Below are 24336 nucleotides of genomic sequence, written 5' to 3'. Positions count from 1 at the left end.
TTGTTTTGCCTTCTCCATGTTTCTTTTTCCTTTTTTTCTTCTCTTGGATTGCTTTTTATAATTTTATTTACTTATTTTGTCCACCAATTTGAAGCTAGTCACTCCACTGGTACTCCATTGGTGATTAATCCAGACATTTTGACAGGCTTCTTTGAACTCGGTCAGTGTCTTTGCCGCCCTCCCAGACGACACAAGGAAGAACCTGTAGACAGGTGCCTCCCGTCTCACGTGCTGCTGTCGGCATGTGTCTGAGTTCTCCGGTCTTTCTTTCACCCTCCGGGACATCGTTGTTCGATACAGTGAATGTGCAGCTACTTCCATCCGCAGGTTTGCCGTTCTCTGTGTCCGTCAGCCCCTTTCACTTCAGAAGTTCTGTCTGGAGCCGCCTCCCTGCCTGGAAGTGGATCCTTGGGAAGCTCCCATGAAGAGGGTCTGTGCGTGGCAAAATATCTCGGCTTGTGTTTTCTCAGGGTGTCTGTTTTCCTTTTGTTCTGAGAGCAACCTAGGCAAATTGCAGCTGTTGAAGATACAGAATGTGGTGAGTCGCCGTGACATTCTCCTGGCATTGTTTGTGGCAGGTGTAAAAAGAGTGAAAAACTTACACGCCCGAGAGAAGGGGTGCGGTTTATTATACAGGTACATCCACACGACACACCGTACAACCACGGGTTACCGTGTTTTTAAAGAACACAACAGCATGGGGCCATGTGCACACACAACACTGAGTGAAAACAAGGACACATCAATCTGCACGTGTTGGTATGGTGCACACACTCCCATAAACACCCGAAACAGTGACTGAGGAGAATGTAGCAAAAGCTTGAAATTGTTTGTTTCTCAAGTGTTGGAGTGCTAGGCGATTCTGATTTTCCTGTTTGTACTTTTCAGTATTTTATAAGCTCTTTTCAAAAACAACTATAGCATTTATAAATAGAAACCAGATATTTCTATTTTAAATTACCCATAATCAAAATGATTTTCAGGAAGACTGGATCATTTTCTCTGTGTTTCCCCCACAGTGTATAAATAGCAGTTATCTTTTTAATGTTTGCCAATTTTACAAGTGTGCTCAGTATTTCATTATTTTCACTTACAATTTTTTATTAGGATTGAAGGCTAATGGGTTTTTGGGTGTCATTATTGGCCATCTGTATTTCTTCTTTCACTAGAACATACCCTTTGCCAATTTTTCAATGACATTCTTTATGGTTTCCTATTGATTTGAAATAACTCTTTATTTATTAAGAATATTGACCCTGCCTTTTTTCGAGCTGCTTTTGAAGTAGGCTTTTAAATATCATTTATAGTAACTTGTTTGTTTTTAATATTTCATTTTAAAAATAATTCAGGTATACATATTTTTTAAAGGGAGGGAATAATTGTAGAGTAAAATATTCATTCAAAAAGATTCTAATATGCACTTGGGAAATAAGGAGAGAAAAGGTACATAAAGCATACCTCTGAAAGAAGCTGTGGGGGAAACATGGAGGTGTTCCTGTGGAGTGTTTAGCTGACAGGAGAGTTTGGGGGTCATGTGTCTCGTCAGCTGCCCCTCACTCTAGGTACAGGTCCATAGGGTCCATCCGTGTATTCAACAGGCCATCATCACAGCCTTCCAAGTATCGTCAGTATTCATGACCACAATAAGGTGCAGCTGAGAGATTACAACTCGGTGCAAGATGAAGATTTCTGCAGCTTGTAGGAGGAATTATGCCAGTGTCCCTCCACTTTCTCTGGTGGCCCTGAGATGGGACCTGTGTCCACGGCTTCCTCCATGTCCTCTGAGCGGTCACCACTCTGTCGGTCACTAGTACCATGGAGTAACTCTCTTCTCTCTTCCAGGCCAGAGTTTCTTCACTTTGGCACTACCAGCATTTTGGGTCAGATAATTCTTTGTCGTGGGAGCTGCCCCTGTGCTCTTGTAGGGTGTGAGCCACACGCTAGGCCTCTGCCCACTAGATGCCAGTAGGACGGATGCAGTTGTGACAGCCGTAAGTGTCCAGGCTTTACCAGAATGTCCCCTGTAGGCCACAGCTGGCCCGGTTGAGAACCACCGAGCTAGGCTAAAGCGTGACACAGGGCAGTGTGCGCTAGAGGGCTCCTTCCCGGTTTGGGGGCCAGTAGTTCCCCTCCACTGTGGAGGGGCTGGGATTTGCAGAGGTTTCAGACTCAGCTTGTTTTGATGACAATTCGATGGAACTGTGGCCGTCTGACTGCAGGTGGCCCCTCCACAGTGTGGGGGCCATGGTGAGTCTTTCTTTCTTCTNGCATTTATAAATAGAAACCAGATATTTCTATTTTAAATTACCCATAATCAAAATGATTTTCAGGAAGACTGGATCATTTTCTCTGTGTTTCCCCCACAGTGTATAAATAGCAGTTATCTTTTTAATGTTTGCCAATTTTACAAGTGTGCTCAGTATTTCATTATTTTCACTTACAATTTTTTATTAGGATTGAAGGCTAATGGGTTTTTGGGTGTCATTATTGGCCATCTGTATTTCTTCTTTCACTAGAACATACCCTTTGCCAATTTTTCAATGACATTCTTTATGGTTTCCTATTGATTTGAAATAACTCTTTATTTATTAAGAATATTGACCCTGCCTTTTTTCGAGCTGCTTTTGAAGTAGGCTTTTAAATATCATTTATAGTAACTTGTTTGTTTTTAATATTTCATTTTAAAAATAATTCAGGTATACATATTTTTTAAAGGGAGGGAATAATTGTAGAGTAAAATATTCATTCAAAAAGATTCTAATATGCACTTGGGAAATAAGGAGAGAAAAGGTACATAAAGCATACCTCTGAAAGAAGCTGTGGGGGAAACATGGAGGTGTTCCTGTGGAGTGTTTAGCTGACAGGAGAGTTTGGGGGTCATGTGTCTCGTCAGCTGCCCCTCGCTCTAGGTACAGGTCCATAGGGTCCATCCGTGTATTCAACAGGCCATCATCACAGCCTTCCAAGTATCGTCAGTATTCATGACCACAATAAGGTGCAGCTGAGAGATTACAACTCGGTGCAAGATGAAGATTTCTGCAGCTTATAGGAGGAATTATCCCAGTGTCCCTCCACTTTCTCTGGTGGCCCTGAGATGGGACCTGTGTCCACGGCTTCCTCCATGTCCTCTGAGCGGTCACCACTCTGTCGGTCACTAGTACCATGGAGTAACTCTCTTCTCTCTTCCAGGCCAGAGTTTCTTCACTTTGGCACTACCAGCATTTTGGGTCAGATAATTCTTTGTCGTGGGAGCTGCCCCTGTGCTCTTGTAGGGTGTGAGCCACACGCTAGGCCTCTGCCCACTAGATGCCAGTAGGACGGATGCAGTTGTGACAGCCGTAAGTGTCCAGGCTTTACCAGAATGTCCCCTGTAGGCCACAGCTGGCCCGGTTGAGAACCACCGAGCTAGGCTAAAGCATGACACAGGGCAGTGTGCGCTAGAGGGCTCCTTCCCGGTTTGGGGGCCGGTGGTTCCCCTCCACTGTGGAGGGGCTGGGATTTGCAGAGGTTTCAGACTCAGCTTGTTTTGATGACAATTCGATGGGACTGTGGCCGTCTGACTGCAGGTGGCCCCTCCACAGTGTGGGGGCCATGGCGAGTCTTTCTTTCTTCTTCCTCCCCTCCCCCCTTCCTTCCTTTCCTTCCTTTCTTTGTTTTTTTTTCTCTCTCTCTCTCTCTGAAGTTTGTTTTTCTTAATCCCTTTACCTTTTTCATCGAGCCCCCAAGTCTCCTTCCCTCTGACCACTGTCAGTCTATCCTCTGTATCTATGAGACTGTTTCTATTTTGTGTTTTTATCCACATGTAAGTGAGATCATAGGGTACTTGTCTTTCTCTGATTGGCTTATTTCACTTAGCATAATTATTTCCACCCATGCTGTCGCAAAGGGTAAGATTTCTTTCTTTCAAGGTTGAGTACTGTTCCATTTTGTAAATGGACCACAGATTTTTTATCTGCTTATCTACTGATGGACATTGGGCTGTTTCCAGATCTTGGCCATTGTGACTAAGGCTGCAGGGAGCACAGGGTGCACAGAGTTTTTCAAATCAGTGTCCCAGGTTTCTCTCTCTGGGCGTATTCCCAGCAGTGGAGCACTGGGTCATAAGGCAGCTACGTTTTTAATTTTTTGAGGAAACTCCATACATTTTCCACAGTGGCTGCACCAGTCTGCATTCCCAGCAGCAGTGCACCAGGGTTCCCTTTGCTCCGCATCCTCACCAGCACTTCTTGTTTCTTGATTTATTGATGATGGCCATTCTGACAGGTATGAAGTGATAGCTCATTGTGGTTTTAATTTGCATTTTCCTCACGATTAGTGACATTGAGTATCTTTTCATATGTCTATTGGCCATCTCTATGGCCTCTTTGGAGAAGTCTGTTCAGGTCCTTTGCCCATTTTTTTAATTGGATTGTTTCTGTGTGTGGTTTTTCCTTTTTTTTTTTTTTGGTGTTGAGTTGTGTAAGTTCTTTATAAATTTTGGTTATTAACCCCTTATCAGATGTATCATTGGCAAATATATATGTTCTCCCACCCAGTGGGTTGTCTTTTCTTTTTTTGGTGGTTTCCTTTGCTGTGCAAAACTTTTTAGATTAATGTAGTCTCATTTGTTTATTTATTCTTCTGTTTCCCTTGCCCAAGGAGATATATCAGAAAAAAATATTAAGAGACATGTCAAAGATTTTACTGCCTAGATTTTCTTCTAGGATTTTTATGGTTTTGAGTCTTATATTTAAGTCTTTAATCTATTTTGAATTTATTCTTGTGTATGGTGTAAGAAGGTGGCCTAGTTTCACTTTTTTGTATGTAGCTGTCCACATCTCCCAACCCCATTTATTGAACAGTCTGTCTTTACCTCACTGTATGTTTCTGCCTCCTTGTTGCATATTAATTGACTCTAAAGGCACAGGTTTGTTTCTGTGCTCTCCATTCTGTTCCATTGATCTATGTGTCTCTTTTTATGCCAGTACCATGCTGTTTTGATTACTGTGGCCTTGTAGCATAGTTTGATATTAGGTAGCATGATTCCTCCAACTTTGTTCTTCTTTCTCGAGATTGCTGTGGCTATTCAGGGTCTTTTGTGGTCCCATACAAATTTTTGGAATATTTGTTCAAGGTCTGTGAAATACTCCATTGGTATCTTGATAGGAATTGTGTTGAATTTGTAGATTGCTTTGGGTAGTATGGACATTTTAATGATGTTAACTCTTCCTGTCCATGAACACGGCATGTGCTTCTATTTATTTGTATTTTCTTCAGTTTCTTTCTTTCAGCGTCTTATAATTTCCTGAGTACAAATCTTTTATATCCTTCATTAGATTTATTCCTAGGTTTTGGGTTTTTTTTCTGCAATGGTAAATGGGATTGCTCTATAATTTCCCTTTCCAATAGCTCATTATTGGTGTATAAAATGCAACTGATTTTGGGATGTTTATTTTGTATTCTGCTACTTTACTGAATTCATTTATCAGTTTTACTTTTTTGGTGGAATCTCTAGAGTTCTCTATATACAGTACCAGGTCATCTGCAAATAATGACACTTTTACTTCTTTTCAATTTGGATGCCTTTTATTTCCTCTTCTTGTCTGATTGCTGTGGCTAGGACTTTCAGTACTATGTTGAATAAGAGGAGAAAGTGAACATCCCTGTCTTGTTCCTGCTCTTCAAGGGAAAACTTGTAGCTTTTGACCGTTGAATGTGATGCTGGGATTGGGTTTGTCATATATGACCTTTATTATGTTTAGATATGTTCTTTCTAGTCCCTCTTTGCTGAGAGTTTTTATCATAAATGGGTGCTGGATGTTATCAAATGCTTTTTCTTCATGTATTGATATGATCATGTGATTTTTATCCTTCATTTTGTTCATGTGGTGAATCACATTTATTGATTTGCAAATATTGTACCAACCTTGCATCCCTGGGGTGAATCCACTTGAACATGGTGTGTGACCTTTTCCAAGTATCGCCGGATCCAGGTCACTAATATTTCATAAGTCTTTTAATGAGCACAAACCTTTCAGTTTTTACTCACTTCTGTCAACTCTTTGTTATTTTTTTTGTTGCTCTGACATATGCAGTCTGTCTTCGTTTATATTGGAGTAACTGGCACTGTTATTTGTTTTTATGCCGAGCCTTTATTTAATCCAGGTGAAATTTGCACTGATGTGCATTATGAAGGGAGGCTTTAATTATTTCCTATCATTGTCTTTTAAAATAACAAAAGTAATGAGGCTGGGTCGAATGATTCCATTGTGGTCCATAAGACATTCACCAGGGTACAACTTCTACAGAGTCTTGATTCTGTCTAAAAACTCTTACAATATCATCATGCATTTAAAAAATTATTAGAGTGAAGAAGCTCCTTGCTGATTATCTTTCTACACACACACAGAGCCCTATGTTTGGGGAGTAATATATAATCCAGATCCTCATTTTCTTTTGTGACTTTTAAAATCATTTAGATGTTTGCCTTGGAATTTGGCTCAGAAAACAAGCAAGAATGGCAGCCTCAGCCTCTCTTAATTGGTCACCAGCAGCAGCTTTATATTAAGCCCCTAGCACAACATAAGTGATACCATAATATAACACTGTCTGTAACTGCTAAGGTCTTTGTGGTCTAGCACGGAGACATCACAAAACTGAAAACCCCAGGAGCTACCTCTTCTGGTCCAGGTCAACTAGTCCACTCCTACCCCTGGGAGCTGAGGCCCTGCTCCCATATGGGCCGCAGGCAACCTTGAGAGCACCAATCACAGGCCCCACATGAGCAGCAGGCAGCCTCAAGAGCACCAATCACAGACCCTTGTGAGAGAAGGCAGCCTTGAGAGCACCAATCACAGGCCCCACTCATACAAATCACAGGGGTGAGACTTCCTCTTCCCAGTCCTTGGTTCTTCTGGTCAGTGATGCCAAGTTGAAGGGCAGGAGAGGAGAACGGTCTGGGCCACATGATGTTGGGCCTCACGGACTTGCCAGGGTCAGCACCTAGAGCTCCATAGCATCCCAGATGTGCCTGCACACAGGACTGGTTCAATGCCTGTACCCCAAACTCGGTCCCCCTCAGTCTCCCTTGCTCGGACCTCTCTCCAGGCAGTCTCACAAGACCATCCACATGGGGCCATCTGGGTTTGGCCATTCTGATTCTTTTGTTGAATTTTGGTTTGGGTCCTCAACAGCCTCACTGGGGGCCTGAGCAGTGTTTCCTTTACCCAATGTTTAACCCTAAGGTTGGTGGGTTGGAAAAGCATACCAGACCCCAGTGGTCAAAGCTGTGTAGACACTGAGTAGTACTAAAGTGATGTGTCAAATTTCCCAAATCCTTCTGCTCTCGGTTCTGCTTTTGATATCAACTTGTGTTCTGCAGATTTCTGAGTCTGCTTATGTTGGGAACGCCATTTGGATGGGAGTTCAAACTCTGTGTGTAGTGCCCATTCAACTGTGTCCTTTGGTGCAAGTGGGCGCTGTGGGAACGCCCAACTTGCTCAGTGCCCGGCAGCTGCTGTGCTCATGTATGAGGCAGTGCATGCCCACACTGAAGCTTCGTGACTGTTGGGAGCACTCATCTGCCCATGTCCACATGAGGACTGTCGGCTCACGGGGGAGCACAGCAGCTGCTCGTCTACAGAGGCCTCCAGGCACACAGGTGTCTATGAGGGGTCTGGATTCACTGCACACAGTGGCCCTGATGCCGTGACCCTCCTCTGCCTGACGTTCTGTCCCCCTCAGCAGCGACATCAGCCTGCCCAGCTCTGGCCCTTCAGTGTGTGTGTCCTTCGGACTCCACATCTTGGGTCCAGGGTATGGGAGCTTCCCTTCCTCCTTGCTCCACACCCCAGACTGGCTGGATCCCCTGCACAGTGACATACTGTCAGGCTCAGTGTCTCATCCTCCAGCACCAGGGTGGCTGGGACGGTGTCTGGGCCTGGTGATGCAAGAGACAGTCTCACCGTGCATCTGTCTCCCTTCTCACATGGCCGTGCAGACCACACTCATGGCCCAGACAGGCCACTGTGGGTACGTGAGCGCAGAGGGTGGGAGAGGACTCTGCCACTCTGATCTCTTACACTTGCACCTGTGACAACCAGACAGACCCCGTTTTCCTTCCCTGTGGAGACCTGGCAACAGGGCGGCAGGGTCAGGAGCAGGACCTCTCAGGGCCCCACTGCTCTTCCCAGCGGGTCTGCAGTTCAGGGGAGGAGCCTGTCCGGGGAGAGGGGGATGGGGGAAGGTGCCCCGAGAGCACACCAGATGTTACCCACACTAGCATCTGGATCCTTGCTCGCCCTTTAAGAAGCTGACGGCTCGTCTTTCCCAAGACTAACACGATGGAGGAGGACTCTTCTCCACAGCTGCTTTAGGCGCCTCCTGGAGAGAGTGGAGGATGAATCTTTCTGGACTGTCACCCAGAGTGGCATTTAGAGGGAGCCCCAGCTCGATGGCACAGGCTCGGGGTCATGGGGCCGGAGATGTCACCTCCAGACCAGTCTGGCCATGTCTGGCTGCCAGGCTTGCTGGGTGAGACCCTGGCCCTGACCCTTGACCCTGTGAGCGACCAGAGTCAGGCAACGGGCCAGTCCTTTCACGTCACAGGGCCACAGGAGGACAAGGGGTGAAAGCGGGTGTCTTCTGACCCTCGTAGGAGTTTGTTCCTGTCAGGACTTTTATTGCTTGAGACAGAAAGCCAGATGAGAGTGTCCAAGCTGTGCACACAGCCCTTTGTGGGGGAGAGCTCTGCCCGGGAGGGCCCTCCTGCTCCCAGCAGGTCCCGCTCTGCCTCTGCCTCGGGTGTTTGCTCGGTGGACAGCCCGAAAGCAACCACAGGCAAAAGGACAGACTCAACCACAGAGATTCTCATCTGTAATGGACCCGTTATGAACTTTTACCGTGTATTCCCCCCCCTCTCCCTCTGTCTCCCCCGACACTGCCCATTTCAGCTTATGAAACCATAATATCAAACTGTAAATACTTTGGTGTTCTTCTGTTCACTTGGAAGCATTTGTATGCTGTAATATCTCTGTCATCCTTCTAAAATGGCTTCTCAGACCCATCTGTGAGCCACAATTTAATCCCTGTTGTTGGACGTTTCCTTCTAGGTGGTGGTGGTGGTTTTGGGTTGTCGGCATTGTAGTTGTTTGTACTGGTACAACAAAATCTTTGCAGCCGTCTCTGCTTGGTTGACTTAAGTGTCATAGAAAGGCTACTAAAGGGTCATAATTTCCAGTGCGTGGTCCTCGTCTTGAGACAGAATCCTAATCAGAACCAACTCTCGGGCCCTCTGCACTGTGTCAGTAACCACTAGGTTAACTGTGTGGGCCTCCTGGGCGAAGGCTCAGCGCCTGGAGTCAGACAGCCTTGTGCAAACCCTGCTACTTAATATTTTGCTGCATTTGAGTAGGTGGCATAACTTCTACAAACCTCAGTCTCCACAGCTATAAAATGGAAATGACGGGGCCTACCTCAGAGTTGTGGGGGCCGATAGGTCCATCACAGGGAACCGTGTGTGTGTGTGTCTGGGGTGCGGGGTGTGTGTTGGAAGGAGTTGCGGAGGAGAAACTGAACAGATTGGGATGAACCAGAGACCAGCGTGATTTCCGCATGCCCAAGCTGCTCCTTCCCTGGCTCCTCATTTTCTGGCAAATAGAGAATTTTCTGGCAATGGGGGGCAGCTTTCTGAGTGGTGAGAATCTGGGACACAGCAGGCAGACATGGCTGTGGCCTGAATGTGCCTCCCAGCTCTACCCTGCAGTAGCCTGACCCAGACACGTGATGTTACTTCCTCCTGGTTCACAGCCTAGGGATGGACAGGAGTGCACCTCGTGTCTCCTGGTGTGCAGCACAGTGATTCAGGGAGGTCACACTCATGTGCATCACACCTGTCATACAGTAAGCCCAAAGAGGCAGCCAGGAAAAAGTCACGTAACCTCCCTAATTTCCATTTCCACGTCAGCAAGACAGACACAGTAACAGTGACTTCGACGAGCTCTCACCAGGGTTCAGTGAAGGCCAAGTGCAAGCAGAATGGTGCTTGGCAATAGTAGGTACTTAATATTTGGCAGCTCTCAGGACTTTGGGTCACCACTGGTGTTAGTACTGAGGACCATGACACAAGCCGAGCTGCGCTGGTGCCATCTCTCTCATGGATGACAGCTGGCCAATGGGCACAGAGCTAGGGCACCCCTGGGATACTGTGCCTTCAGGCAAACGAACCGCCATGATGCTGGCCTGCCCAAGAGTGTCCAGTCCACAGCTCTGGCTGAAGGTTGCCCTCAGGGGAGTGATACTGGTAATTACGTTTCAGTCAATTTCTTGCTGGTGAGGTGTGAGAAGGGACTTGAGGCAACAGGTCTTAGTGGAGAGCAGGAAGGTGTCTAAGAGGGCGCAGCGATGCTCTAACTACCACAGTGTGTTTGGGCCCAAGGTAGACCCAGAATTCCCTGTCTGAGTCCAAGGAGAGAAACACATGCTGGGAAGTTGAGGGTCACAGTGGAACTGAGTTTGAAATGATGAGGTTGTACCAGGAATTCAATCTCAGGGCACGTTATGGGCTGTAATTCTCTGAGCTCCTTAAAGACACCTTAACACCACTTAAAACTGGCCCTGTTCAAATCCTGCTGAGCCCACCCCCTGCTCCGCATTGTAGACCATTATTTTCCATTCACATCCGAGTTCAGATATCCGCACAAAGCAATAATTCTGTGTTCCTTTCAGAACGACTCTATTGCAGTAGAGTTTCCTGGGAAGGCACCTTTGTTTTCTTCAATGCTCTGGAGTGTGAAGTCTGCATAATTTGCTAAATGCATCATGTTTACATATGCATAAGCCAGTTACCTCCAAATCACCGTCTCCTGCCTGTACTATTGGCTGAATGCTCACAGAAAATGAACCTTAATTTTCTAGAAGCAGCATTCCATGGTTTCCAAATAAGCTCACGGAGACCGAGATAAAGTAAATTACTCCTTGGTAACTACCCAGACAGCAGTGGGAAGCGGTGCTGAGGCAAGCCAGGTGTGTGCACCCGTTCTTGCATCCCTCGATCACACTCTGCGGAGAAACATGAAAATGAGACCGAGGTGGCTGCCGGTGAAGGTCTGAGATGTGAGCAGGTAGCTAGAGCCAATCTGTCAGCCCAGGGGCCCAACTTCAGCCTGTGGAACCTGGAACTCAGAGCTGCCAGGCTTTCTGGTAATTTCCTAGGGTGGGGTCTCCGTATGACACCTGGCGTAGAAGAACTAGGCCATCCTGCCCCATAAGCACATCAGCATGAGTGGAGTGAGGAACATGGAATGGAATCATTTGGTCCCAGGTTTAAATGCCACGTTTGACATTTAAATGGTATTTAAAGTGGAGGCAAGAAAGGGCAGGGTCCCTAACCTGCCGAGGTGCTCTCGAATGCGAAGCACAGGTAGCAGGACCGCCCTCCCACACAGGCTCCCCGAGGCTTCACGGAGATGGCATGTGTCTCTCTGGGTAATCAGCTCTGTGGAGTCAGTCAGCGTGTATTTCTCCTGCCTCTCCCCCCACCCAAGGTCAGTCTTCTCTTAGCTGGAAGTTGTCTGTCTCGGTGTTGGTTACAACTCACCTCTCAGTCCTCGAGGCATGCTCATTCTCGATGCTTTTATTGTGTTTCACTTAGCTCCAAGTGTTCATGTTACTTCCTTTGTGTGTCTGTATCGATGCTGGTTTCTAACCAGCCACTCTGCCGGGAGCTGGGGGTAGGTGCAACGTGGCTGCTGCAGAATCCATGTTGCGTGGGCTCTCAGAGTCCGGAGGGATGGCAGGCCGTGTGTGACCAAGCACAGACACGAGGGGCTGCATGCAGTGGGCCCTGGGACACCCCCCCCCCGCCACCAGAGGGGCAGTCGAGTCTTCACCAGTAGGTGGGGAGGGGATCCCCCCAGATCAACACACTGAGCCAGCCCTGGCTCTCTAGGGAAGAGCATTTTGGAAGAGCAGTCAGCTCAGGTCTTCCTCGTCAACATCCCACCGACTCAGTGGAGGGGAGACGTTCTCCTTTTATAGAGGAGGAGAGGGGTCTGAGCCTGGGCCAGGGCTGGGTCCTGGTCACCTCTGCGCCCCCAGGGTGTCTGACTCAGGGGGTGCTGCAGCTGGATTAGACCTGCCCAGGGTTGCAGGGCAGAGCGGAGAATAGCACAGAGACTGCGTTGATTTAGGGATTAGCTTTCCCCTTTGGGTTCGAGAGCAAAATACTAGCGTGTGGCGTTACAGCTGGTGGGTTGTGCAAACTGCCTGGAGCTACACAGCTGCCGGGGCTCCCAGGCTCCCGGCCCAGGAGCTTTCCCCACCTCGGGGCCATTGCCCTGCACCTTGTCATCACTCCTTCTTTCGTTTGTCGATTCATTCAGCAAACCTTGACTGGCTCCCCATGTTGTTTTGGGCCTCGAGACAGAGCTGAGGAGGCAGCTGAGTGAGTGAGACCCAGGGTCCCTACATTCAGGGAGCACTTGGTTGAGTGGGGACACAGACAAGGATGCACTTAAATTTGTATGTTCACATGAGAGCTGACACACAGTGCGGGCATTCTTCCTCCCATTCTTGTCCACCATCCGTCTGCTCCCACCTCCTGCACAACAGCGGCCGTAGTTACCAGCTTCCCGTGCATCCTTGGAGAGGCTCGTGATGCACACAGAAGCAAATACAGGCACGGACTCTTGTCCCCCGCTCCCTCCTTTACACAGGCACTGGCACGTGACACCTTCTGCTCTGCACTTTGCTTTTTTCACTTAATACATCTTGGAGCTCCTGGCACATCATGCAAGTAGCTGTAGAGTTTTCCAGTTACTGCCAGCCGTGTGCATACTGGTAGATTGTAGTCACAATGTGTGACTTTGGAGTCAAAATATCCGACATCCTTTCTGGATTACTCACATCTCCTGCGGTCTACATGGGGTTAGGTTTTTCTCTGCGACCCTGTCTGAAAATAAAACCTCACTCTGTGAAGAGGTGAATTTTAACCCAGGTGGACTTACTGATGCAAACATGTTGGGCTGTAGTGTGGTGGGCGGTGTGTGGGGGCGTGTGTATGTGCGATTCTTCATATTCAGGGAGGTTACCGCTTTAAACGTGCTAAAACCAATACAGTTCTTCTGTCTTTTCCCTTCCCCTTTTCCACTTCCCTTCCCTATCTTCTGTCACTTAGTAATAGTCCATGTAACTACCCTCTTAGGGTTTACCTTTGTTCTATAAAATATGTTCATTCTTCCATTAGGTGTTTGATTTGTCATCTTTGGATGCTGTTGTCTGGCCCTCGACTGCTGCACGTAAGGCAGTCGGCCAACTCGCCCTCACGGCATCTTCTTCTCTTCTCGTCTTTTTTTTTTGTGTGTGTGGTAGTTGTATCATTTCTTCCTTGTCAGACTGTGGGGTATTTGCATTCTTATGTCACCCTAATTGCCACCTTTGTTCATTCACAAATATATGTATTTCCCAGGCATCGCCGTAGTTGGTTACAGTGAAGGGTGTGTGGGAACCATATTCCCTGAGTCCCGTGTTCAAAACTGGTTCCTCGGGAGGGTCTAGAAGCCGAGGTTCAATGTCCTTTCCTGACTTTCTTACAGACAGTGTTCCTCTGGGTTCAGATTTTTAACATTGCTGTTCTGAAATGTGAGGGCTGCCTTATTTTTTTTCTCTCCTAAGTTATGTGGTTATCTTTTCTCCACTCTGTCATTATTTCTTTATTTTTTAAATTTAGTAATTTCCTTAGCATACATCTCAGTTTGGACCATTCCTAGCTGGCGCTGTGCCTTCTCAGTATGTCAGTTCAGCTCTTTCACTCAGGTGTGGTTTGATGAATTACGTTTGAAGTCTATGCCCCATTCAGTTGTTTCCTTTGGTTTCTCCAGAGACTTCGGTTACACACGTTTGGGGGCCCCTCGCCTCTTCTCTGCAGCGTCGTGCACTCGCCCCTCCTCTGGAGTTCCTTCTTTATGTCTTCTCCGTGCTGTTCACGCTTCTCATTTCTGGCATCTTCCTGCCTTTCTGAGTTTCCCCAGTGTCTGTTCTCTCTTGTGCTTTTTCTAGTTTGGCTTCATTATAATGATGATTTTGAGTTTTTGTCGTTGGGTTTTTTTGTTTTTTTACTTCTCTCCTGGGATGTAAATGTTCACAGCCAGCCGTATCTCCTCTGGTGCCTGCTCATCTCTTCTCTGAGTTGTTATACATTATTATTCTCTTTCTTCAAAGTTGATTATTTCATTTTAATTCATGTTGTTATCATTGGTTCGCATTTTCACCTCTTTCATTTTTCTGCTGAGTGTTCTGTGATAGGTTTTGCTGCTTTTTCCACAGTATTTTCCTTCATGTACGTGTATATACACTTACAGGTATGCGTGTCTTTATCAATGTGCCAGCATCTCTAAGACAACACTGTCACTGGAAGAAGTTGGGCTTCACTGCCCCCTATTGAAAGGGAGTCCTCGGATGCAAGGGGCGTGTCTGCATTCGCAGACGTCACAACCCTTGAGCGCTTTGCTCTGCGCACAACCCAGGCCACGGCCTCCTGCCCAAACGGTTGCTCCACTCGCTGCCCCTCTTTCTGTTTCCGTGAGACAGATCAGGCCCGACAGGGTGGCTCTTCAGGATGGGTCGCTCAGCCTGGTACGTTCTAGTTTGATTTTCCAAGGCTAACACTGTGCCTTCTCAGTTTGTTGATTTAACTCTCAAATATAGTAGTGTTTCTAGAAATAGAAGTGATAATAGTTACTATCTCATCCGGCCCAAGACAGTCTCTCACATCAGCTTTGCTCAACCGCGTCTCCAGTGCTCTTGCTGCAGTGCCGATGTGCTTTGGGGTGAGCCCTCACTTTAGGGAGAGCAACTCTGTCGGCATTTTCCGAGGCCCGCCGCCCCCTGGCCACCTCGCTCTTTTCCTGCTTTCTTACCTGGTTTTTCTCCCTGTGCAGCTTCTGCTTGGTCTGTGCCATCTTTCTTCTGGGTCCCTTAGGTCTTGCTGAATAGGAAATGTTGGCCTGTCACTGCAGGAGGAGCCCTTTGCCCATTAGAAACACTTTTATTTATTTTTAATTTCTTAGGTATTTGAACAGTACCTCAGAAGCCACCCACCTGGGCATTCATTCCAGCCCGGTAGCTTCTGATGTGTTGTTGAAATACAGCTCTCTGCCACAGGTTTTACTGACAACGGAATTTGTGGGGGGTTTTCTGTTTACATTGTTGATTATACAAGAAGGGGAAGACAGAAATTACTAGCTGTGTCCTTCTGCCTTGTTAGAGACTAGATGTGTAAGCAGGCAATTTTGATCAAATACACTAGTGTTTCCGGAAACAGAAATCACAGGAGCTACTGTTTCATCTTTGAGTCAGTGACAAGGTGCTGAATCCAGAGAACATCCCGCGAAGCTTGGGTGCCATCTGCGTGCCCCGAGGCTTCCAGGGCAGAGACAAATTGAGAGAGTAGCATGACCTGAGGGTGAGAGGATGTGGAGTCCAGCCCTGAATCTGGCAGGATTTGGAACAGCTTGAAATGCCTGTTATGGTTTCAGAAGGCAGGTCCTCCTTAGATTCTGCTCTTTCTGATCTTCTATCAGTTTGTCCTGCCTCCTCCTGGAAGCCTTCCCTGACTATCCTCAGCCACTTGAGCTCATGCATTAACAAATGGCAAACTGACTTGCAGGCACTCAGTCTGCCTCTCTGCAGGGGCATGTCCCCAGGCCGGGGCAACCATCAGCATCTTGGCCCCTTCCCCCTGGCTCTGCCCTCTACTGAGGCTGCACCCCACACCTCTTCCTGAAGCACTGCCCCTTACTAATCAGAGGCAAGAAAAGCAGTTGTCATGGCTCCAGTTTAGCCCTTTAAGCAAAGGACCTAACAAGGCCGATCAGCCATGAACTACTTCAGCGACACTGCTGTTTTCTGCTCCAGGGTCCCCCTGCCTGGGAAACGCAGGCAAAGCCAGAGTGGGCATTGCTAACCTATATTCCACACATTCAATAATTGTATTTTTTACCCTGGAGTGTGGATTTTATCAGACGCTTCACTAGCTTGTTCCATCCAGCTAACCCCCTGCTCTGGGCCACTCGGGTCGCTGCTGCGCAGACGCACATGTGCAAACGCTGGCCCCAGATGCCTACCTCTCTCCAGATGAGGGGTCACCTCTGGAACCAAGGGGAACGTGAACGTCTCCTCAGGTTGGGGCACTGAGAATGGTCTTAACGGGTTCGGGAGGGGATTTATGCACCTTTGAGTGAGGGCTGCACTGTTCGCTAGTTTACTCATCTTCCTCCAAGTTCACGTGCTTGAACGTTACTTCTTCCAAAGACTGTTTTAAGAGGGGCTTTATCAGCAAGCTCCTGAATAAAGGGGCCCTAACTCCTTCTCTCGTGCCTGTTTGTACTTAAACTTACCTCTAAGGATAAGAGAACATGCATATAGGTTGATGTTTTAGGCACTAAAAGTAAAAACCAGAGTTACACAGGCAACTATTTAAATTGCGCGTGTGTAACCCGGCTTAAACCTCTGTTCCATGATCTCTATTAGAAATGGGGTCCCCTTGTGTGTGCTTTAAACACTCCCCCCCGATACCTCCAGGTGGTGCTGGCACCCAAACCGCTCATGGCTGGAGCTTACTGCCCGCCGGCCTCTAGGGGCGATGCTGCCACCCCCGGAGTTCCTCAGGGGGGCAGATGCTAGTGGCCACCCGGGCTCTTTGGAAGCTAATGTTCACAGAAAGTTGATTCTGTCCTCATCTCAATTTCACAGATGAAAACTTAGAAGCTTGGAGAAGAGCAGTGACATGTGCAAAAAGCAACCGCTTGCACACTGGGTAGCAGGCGTTCAGACCTGGCTGCCAGCTGCAGGGCCTGAGCCCCGGCCGCAGTGCAGGCAGGCAGGCGGCTGTGCCCAGGCCAAGGGCGTGGCATGCTCCAGGGCCTGGGGACTGGGCGGGAGCACGGGTGAGGCACCCGCACAGATCAGTGAACTTCCCTTTCGGAGACAGGTTTTCCTGTCAGTTGTGCCACTTTGGGTGTGTAGACCTTGCAGAGGTCCCCTAACCTCTGATGAAGGACAGGAGAACCATATCTCGATGGCTGGCTTCCAGTGGTCGTTTCATGTGAAGGCCAGGTCTCAAGTCCCACACTTTTCCATCTAGTAAGTCACTGTGCCACCCTGTGGCCCCCGCACAAGTGTTATAGCCCACAGCTGGTGAGCACTGAGTGTGTAAGTCCCTTCTGTCCAGCCTCCGCCCCCCCCCCCCTTTAAAGCTCCAAGCTGGGTCTGTTTTGCCTCATTCTGCAGGTGAGGGGCTGGGACTGGGGCTGGGAAACGGTGCCTATCGGGTCTCAGCAGGGCTGGCGGAGCTGGTGCCTGAACTTGGCCCTGTCTTCCTCTGGGGCCCAGTCACTCTCTGCTGCCACCCCAGGATTCTTTTAAAGCTGCGCAACACGGTTGCTCCTGCAAGTGTGTGCATGGATCCACCCCTACCTGCTTGAGCCCCAGTTTGTGAGAGCCTGTGTTGCCACGGGAGTTGCTGCCTTCCTTCTTTTCTCTCTTTCAAGCTCCCACTCAGCACCCTGCACTCGTCCCCGCCCCTGGGGCACTTGCTGTGTGTGAGATATTCCACAGCAGGAAGGCCCCCACTGGGAGGAGGAGCCACATGTGGCCAGAGGCCTCCAGCAGCTCCAGGATGAGGACGGCCCTGGGTGAGGGGGCTCAGGAAGGCCTCTTGTGTTGGCTCAGTCCAGGCTCTGCCCGGAACCTAATCTCTGCCTGGAGGAGGCTCAGCGGGACCTTTCACAGGAGATGCGAACGGCAAGCATTCTGCGTGGGCTGATCCAGAGAGACTCTGAGTAGTTAGCACAACAGCAGGGAGGCCCCTGGAGGAGAAAGGCTGGCACCCAGTCTCTGAGGCTGGGATGCCTCCTGGCCTGCTCTGGAGAGAACGCCAGTCTGGTTCGGCTCTTTGATTACCTTTGGAGGCACGAAAGGTTGAATTAAATTCCGCTTGTTTTCATGTTGGCTTCTGCCAAAGCCCTGAGCTAAGCATTGGAGAGGCCAGGGTGGGTGAGGGAGCAAGGCCTGTATGACAGGTGTCATATGCATCTCCTTCAGCATTTTAGCTGAAGGAGTTACAGGAATACACTAGTAATTGGTTCCCTAGCAGAGGTTTGCTGATATCTTACAATGCCTGCAGGTCAGACTTGCCATTCCCAAACATCTGCACATCTGCAGTCGGGTTCAAATGCAGCCCCACTTAGGGTTTGTAAAAAAAACACACATACACACACACACACACACACACACACACACACAGGCTTGCTCTCTCCCACTCTATGTAATGCAATGCTGCAGCTTTTAATAAAGCATTTCTATGCTCTGTCCCCACCCCGACGTCTTTTACCACCTCTGTGGGTGGCTCCTTGGTCTTCCCTGTCTCTGCCCGGGCCTCCGAGGGCCTTGGGGAGTGTTGTTCAGCCCCGGAAGCTGTCAGAGAGACCAGCTCGGAGGCCCAGCTATGGCCCTCAGGAGTGCTTTTCAAAGAAGCTGGGTTTCTTGTTCTGAAACATCTGCCTCACTTGCTTTTCACTAGCCTTTGGACTTGTCTGAAGGAAGACAGAGGAGCCAGCAAGTTAGGGTGATGGGGCCCAAGGGTGGGCAGAGCCAGGCTGTGGGTACTCATTCTGCTGGGAAGCGACCCTCTCTGTCCACCAACAGCTGACGCCCAGGCTGGCTGACTCCCCAGGAGCAAAAGCCAATAGGTTAGAGCAGCCCCCGCCCCAAACCCCTCAGCCAGGCTGCCTGGCCCTGCAGCAGCTTTCCTGCCCCGTGGCTTTGGCAGCAGTTGGTCCTTCCTCCCACCAGCTGGGTCGCTCAGTGTGTCCCCTGGGCTGTGATTGCTCTGGGCACTCGGGTCCAGTCCAGCTTAATGCCCCTTACAGCTCCAAACCTTGGTCGGGAGTGGGGCGGGGGGGCGTCCAAGGTGGAAAAATCGGTCATATTTTCTTCCCAGGGCTATTTATTTATACACCTTCCCCAGTGCTGCCTGCATGCGCCTTATTACACCTGCTCCTTGCGCCTGCTCCTGTTTCCTGGGAGGAGGTGTCCACCCGGAGAGCCCCACATTGCCCTGCCCTCCTCTGCCTGCGCCCTGCTGCCCTGGAGAGGGAGCTGCTTCTGCTCATTTTGGAGTCGCGTGCCATGGACCCCACTGTTCCCTAAGGATGTCCCTGTGGCTGCCCTGTGACCCGTGCTCTGGGAGCTAGAGGAAGGGCTGCCCACACCAGTGAGGGCAAGAGCCCAACTTGCTGCCCGCCCATCTGTCCTCTCCCGGCTGCTGCCTCCCCCACATCTTGGGCAGAACTCCCTTCACACATGAGGGCCTGAGGTTTTCATTTTCTCCAGCTCAGGGCACGGACCTAGTCCATTAACTGCCTCTGGCTCCCATAAGCCCAGCCTGTGCAGGAAGACATTCCAGCCACCAGGGCCAGCCCAGCGACATGACAGCCCGGGCCAGACCCGTCTCTGCTGCCCAATCACTGTGGGACTTGGGGAGTTTGGGACCAGTGTGTTCTCTTTAAATGCGTGTGTTTCAAACAACTACTCCGTACCCGTCCCGATGGTGAGTGCCAAGAGCCGGTGTGGGCCAGTCCGGCCGGCCCCTCAGAGTGGTCTGAGCTTTACTAGACATTCTGCAGGTGGGCAAGTGGGGGTTACAGGCAGGGACAAGACGGTTATTGTGCTGAGTAGCATCCAGAGCATTCTTCATGCTGGGAACCAACCAAGCCCGTTAGAGGCTGGGCCCCGGGGGCAGACAGGTGTGGGCCAGTGGTCACTGGGTGGCGGGAGGGGAGGGTGCACACCATCCCAGGAGCCAGACACTGGAAGCCTCTGCAAAGGAAAGCTCCCTGAGGTGGGGGCTGGGGAAGCCCTTGAAGAGGGCGGAGCTTTAAAGCAGGGGTCTGACAGAGACAGTGGCATTAGGAAGACAGAGGTGAGCTCCAGGGGAACAGAGTTTGGGAGGAACAGAGTTTGGGAGGGACAGAGCGCACAGGCCAGAGGTGGCAGTTTGGACCTTGGAGTTTGGACGTGTCTGCAGAGTGGGTGGGAGCCTCGGGAGCAGCCCCGTGGGGGAGTGACGTGACCAGATTCCCGTTCTAGGTTGCTTTGGCTGCTGGGTGGGGAAGGGAATGTGGGGAACGAGGACAGTCCAGAGACCATGGAGTTGGTGGGACAGGGTGGTGGTGACAGGGACTGTCCGTGGAGACAGCAAGAAGCAGGGGTTTTGTAGGGATCCGGGGCGGTCCCCAGGTGTTGGCTCTGAGGGCCACTCTCTGACGGCTGGAAGAAGTTGAGGGGATGTCAGTGGGTCTCGGAGCTACGGCCCAGACCCCGGCGCCATGTGGAGCAGACTGAGGCCGTGTAGGAAACGTGGGGAGTGGCTTACAGACGGTGGGTGTGAGACACTGAGGAACAGGGCGCTGGCCAGAGATGACTGGGCAGAAGAGAGCGAGTGAGACCAGGCCAGGGTCGGGGCAGGAGGGGAGGAGAGGCCGTCCCACGCCTCTCTAGAAACTGCAGGGATGGCCACCTCAGGGCAGAGAGAGAGCGTGGCGGGTGGACGTGGTTTTACGTTTTTCTCCCCCCAAAATGACTTCTCCCCAGGAAGGAACTCAGTGTCCGGGTCGCACCCTGTGAGTGCCCTTTCTGAAAGAATCCACCCTCAGTCTGTCCATACCAGGGGCTGCGGCAGGCACTTCGAAAGGCAAGCGTTTCCTTCCACTGTGCTGTGCGGGAACCCCTCGTGTGAACAAACCGCGCTCAGCAGGCTGTCATCCTCATTCTCTCCTCTGGTTTGCATCTGGCTCCAGGCAGACGGTGCCTGGCCTTCTCCTCCCAGGGACCATTCAGTTGAGGACAGTGTGAGGAAACAGGGCCCTGAACTGGAGTGCACTCATCTCTATCCTGGCTTTCAGGCCTCTCTCCACCCAGGCCCACAGCATCCTGCATGCGCTTCCGCCGGAAGCACAGACTCAGGGTTGCAGGGCCCCAGAGTGCGCTCTGGGCAGCCAGGGGACCAGTGGTCTCCTGAACACTCTGACCACCCACACACCTGCCCCGCATCAGTTCCGCGTGACTGGCTGATTTACCCTGCAGGGCCACATGGCATGCATCACCTTGGCAGTTTTCTCGGCTTAGAGAACAGGTAGGACATTTGGTGAGCATTGCACTCGAGGAGAAGCTAATACTATGAATTTTGCATTTTCAAACATGAGATTGGCCACAGGGTTCGCATCCCATCCCCTCTCAACAACAGACTACATCAACAGGCCCTCAAGGGGCCACATCCTCCCCTGTTTGGTTCAAGGTAGCAAATTAAAAGTCAGGAAAGTGGGTGCTGTCTGCCTCAGAGGTTCTGCCTTGGGGCCCACGGGCTTGTGACAGGGTTGGCCAGCACCCAAGGCCGGCCAGGCACCCGGGCAAAGCTGTGAGTACCAGTGTCAGAAAAAAATTCTCTCCCCTCCTACTTGTGCGCACGGCTGAGTGTAAGGTTCCGACTCCTGCTGGAGCGGGCTCAGGGCTGCCGCAGCCCACTGGTAAAGACTGAAGGGAAGGAGTGGAGCTCACTCTGTCGGGTGCTGCCCAGGGCAGTCTCACCTGCACTGGCCAAACGGGATCCCCATGACGTGTGCATGGCTGTGGGGCTCTGGGAGTGGGATGGGTGCAATAGCAGAACTGGGTTTTAGTTTTTATTGTAATTGATTTAAATGTACATAAAACACACACAGCCACATGTGGCGAGTGGCGACTGTGCCGGCCAGCATGCGCATCCGTCTCCACCTAGGTCCTACGTGGCCAAAGCCCGCTTCGTTCCACTACCTTTGTCCTACTGATGTTCTGAGTGCCCCGGTGTGCACGGTGCGCTCCCCTTGGGAATGCTCAGAATCAAGAACAACACTAGTAATGTCAATGGAAACCACAGCTGTCACCTGCTGAATGTCAGCACTACATGCCATGTGCTTTGCTCAGTGATTTGCATCCCTTGTTTAATTCATGTCACGTGTTGATGTCCTGAGTTTACAGATGAGGGAACTGAGTCACTGAGCAGTTCAGTCCCTGGTTTGAGTCACCAAGCCTGTCCGTGGTGAACGGGCTTCCTGATGGGCAGCGAGCGTGGGCCCGGAGCTGCCACACACGCCACCGCCTGGCAGGTTGGCGCCTGGCACCGTTTCCTGGCCCAGGTTGTGGGAAGTCCTGCTCTGGCTGCTGAAAGCGAGGCCGCCAACAGTTCAGGGCTCAGCAGCGCCGCCCCATCACTCATGCTCTGTGGGGTTCGGGTCTGGGTCCTGGCTGGAGGAGGGCAGCAGGTGTGGGGGGGGGAGGGGGCTGAGCTTGCGGGCCGCAGCCTGGATCTGCTCACCTGCCCTTGAGTGGAGGGTGGGAGAGGTGCCAGAGTGTCAGAATGAGAAGACCTGGACGATGTTATTTTGTTCGGGAGAGGAATCATCCTGCCCTTTGAGAGGCAAATAGGGGCCAACATTTCAAGTCAGTGAGAGCCTGCACTCCCTGGAGGCTGGCCTGGAGCTTGGCTGCCTGTCAGCTCACTGGTCGCTCAGGGCCCAGAACATTGGCCCGGGTCTCTCTGCACTGGGAGACTCTGGCTCTTACCTGCATCCCGTGCTGGCAGCACCAGGAGATGCTCAGAACTGGGCTCTGTGTCCTATCATTGTTTTTGCTTGGCTGCATGACAGCTGCAGGGTTGCCTCTCTGCCCCTTCTTACTCATTGGGATTTCGGCCCCGCAGGTCTCTAATTTCTGTCCCAGGTGTTCCAGGTCACTAAGTCCATTGCTGGTTTTTCTGTGTCTCAGTAGCAGCTCACTGCCTGGACCCTCTGTCAAAATTCTCAGCACCTACAATTAGGGCAAAATTGGGGAGCTAGGGAACGTCAGCCCCTCCTCTGCTCCATGATCACGCCTCTGGATTCTTCCCTCAAGTCCTATCTCAATGCTCCATGAGCCCTTCAGATAGCCTGACCCCCCCCCATCTGCCCACCCCCCCACCCACCCATCCAGACTTTCTTGTTCCCAGGAGTGTTCCTTGGTCCTGGTCACTCTGTCCTACCTAAAACATGAGCCAGATAGTCACCGGTGGGCTGCAAACAGAAAGCACTCCCATGGGGAAGGCTCTGTGTGTCTCTAGGGGGTAGTGAAGTCCGTCTGTGGAAAGGCTAACAAAATAACCCACATCCGCAAACCCAAACCTTGGGCTAAAGCAAAATTGAGAGTCTGCTATTCCTGGGACCTTTTGGTGTCCTTGGCAGACTCTCCCTAAGAGCATTCATTGTTCCTGACTGTCAATGTCTCGTTATGAGTCTAGTGGACAACGTAATCTTCTCTTGCAAACTGCAAGAGCAGGCGCTGTCAAGGGGGGGCGGGGGGCTGGAGGCCTGCCTCTGAGAGGGCCTTTGAGGCTGGGTCACAACAGTGAGCCCAGGACAGCTTGCTCTGCTAGCTCAGAGGCAGCCCGAGTTCAGTTCCGAACAAGGCGGCCTGCCCCGGGAGTCGAGGCTCTCTGTCCCACACCTTTGGGGGAGGGGTATCAGAGTGGGGGTGAGAAGTTACACTGTGGCCGGAGAGGGAGGTGTGTCTGGGCAAGGCTTTGAGGATGGCACCCCACGGTGAGGGCACAGAGTGAAGGACAGGAGAAGGCCCAGGGCTCACTGTGCCCCCCCTCTGCTTTTCCGCAGCCTGCACAGACAAGGAGCTGAGGAACCTCGCCTCCCGGCTGAAAGACTGGTTTGGAGCCCTCCATGAGGACGCCAATAGGGTCATCAAGCCCACCAGCCCTGACGCAGCCCAAGGCAGTAAGACCACCCCGCTCTTGCTAATTTGTTCCATTTTAAATGCCAGGTTCCTCGGGCATCTAACACTGTTGAGTCCACACTAGCACTTGGGATGAGCAAGGAGACACTGCACCGAATACACCCACTAATAACAGTATTTCACTTTCAGATTTCAGAAATGACGAAATATAGAGGAGGGGAGATGCCTCATAACAATGCACTCACATGTTTTGGGTCCGAGGCTGGGAGTCTGTGTGTGCCGAGGGCTGACTGAGGCCCCATTCGGATTTTCCAGGGTGCGAGTGGTCAGTGCCCCTGCCCCTCAGTGCGCAAGGGTCAACTGTGTTTTTGTAAAATTAACATACGTCTAGTAGAGGCATTTTAGGAAATAAGATATATATATAAAAATGTCCAAAAACCTATAAACCCACCATTAAAAATTTTTAACAGATTTTAGAGAGAGGGAGGGAGACAGGGACGGCCACATTGGCTTGTTGCTCCGCGTACCAGCGGATCCTTCACGTGTCCT

The 24336-nt window shown here is 50.5% G+C and overlaps 1 protein-coding gene across 2 annotated transcripts in view; it reads left to right on the top strand.

The window, feature by feature from the left end:
- The window catches only part of SPOCK1 (SPARC (osteonectin), cwcv and kazal like domains proteoglycan 1), a 453180-nt gene that overhangs the window by 408192 nt on the left and 20652 nt on the right, over positions 1-24336 (top strand). For both annotated transcript variants that reach the window (XM_037060963.1, XM_037060953.1), the window contains one exon: positions 23712-23828. In XM_037060963.1, coding sequence (XP_036916858.1) covers positions 23712-23828 — 117 coding nt within the window. The remainder of the gene's footprint in view (positions 1-23711; positions 23829-24336) is intronic.

The sequence above is a fragment of the Sturnira hondurensis genome, unplaced genomic scaffold (genome assembly GCF_014824575.4).
Source record: "Sturnira hondurensis isolate 20B ecotype Veracruz unplaced genomic scaffold, ASM1482457v3 Scaffold0001120, whole genome shotgun sequence".
NCBI classification, from domain to species: domain Eukaryota; kingdom Metazoa; phylum Chordata; class Mammalia; order Chiroptera; family Phyllostomidae; genus Sturnira; species Sturnira hondurensis.
The sequence above is the reverse complement of the archived record's forward strand: the minus strand, read 5'-3'. Positions and strand labels throughout refer to the sequence as shown.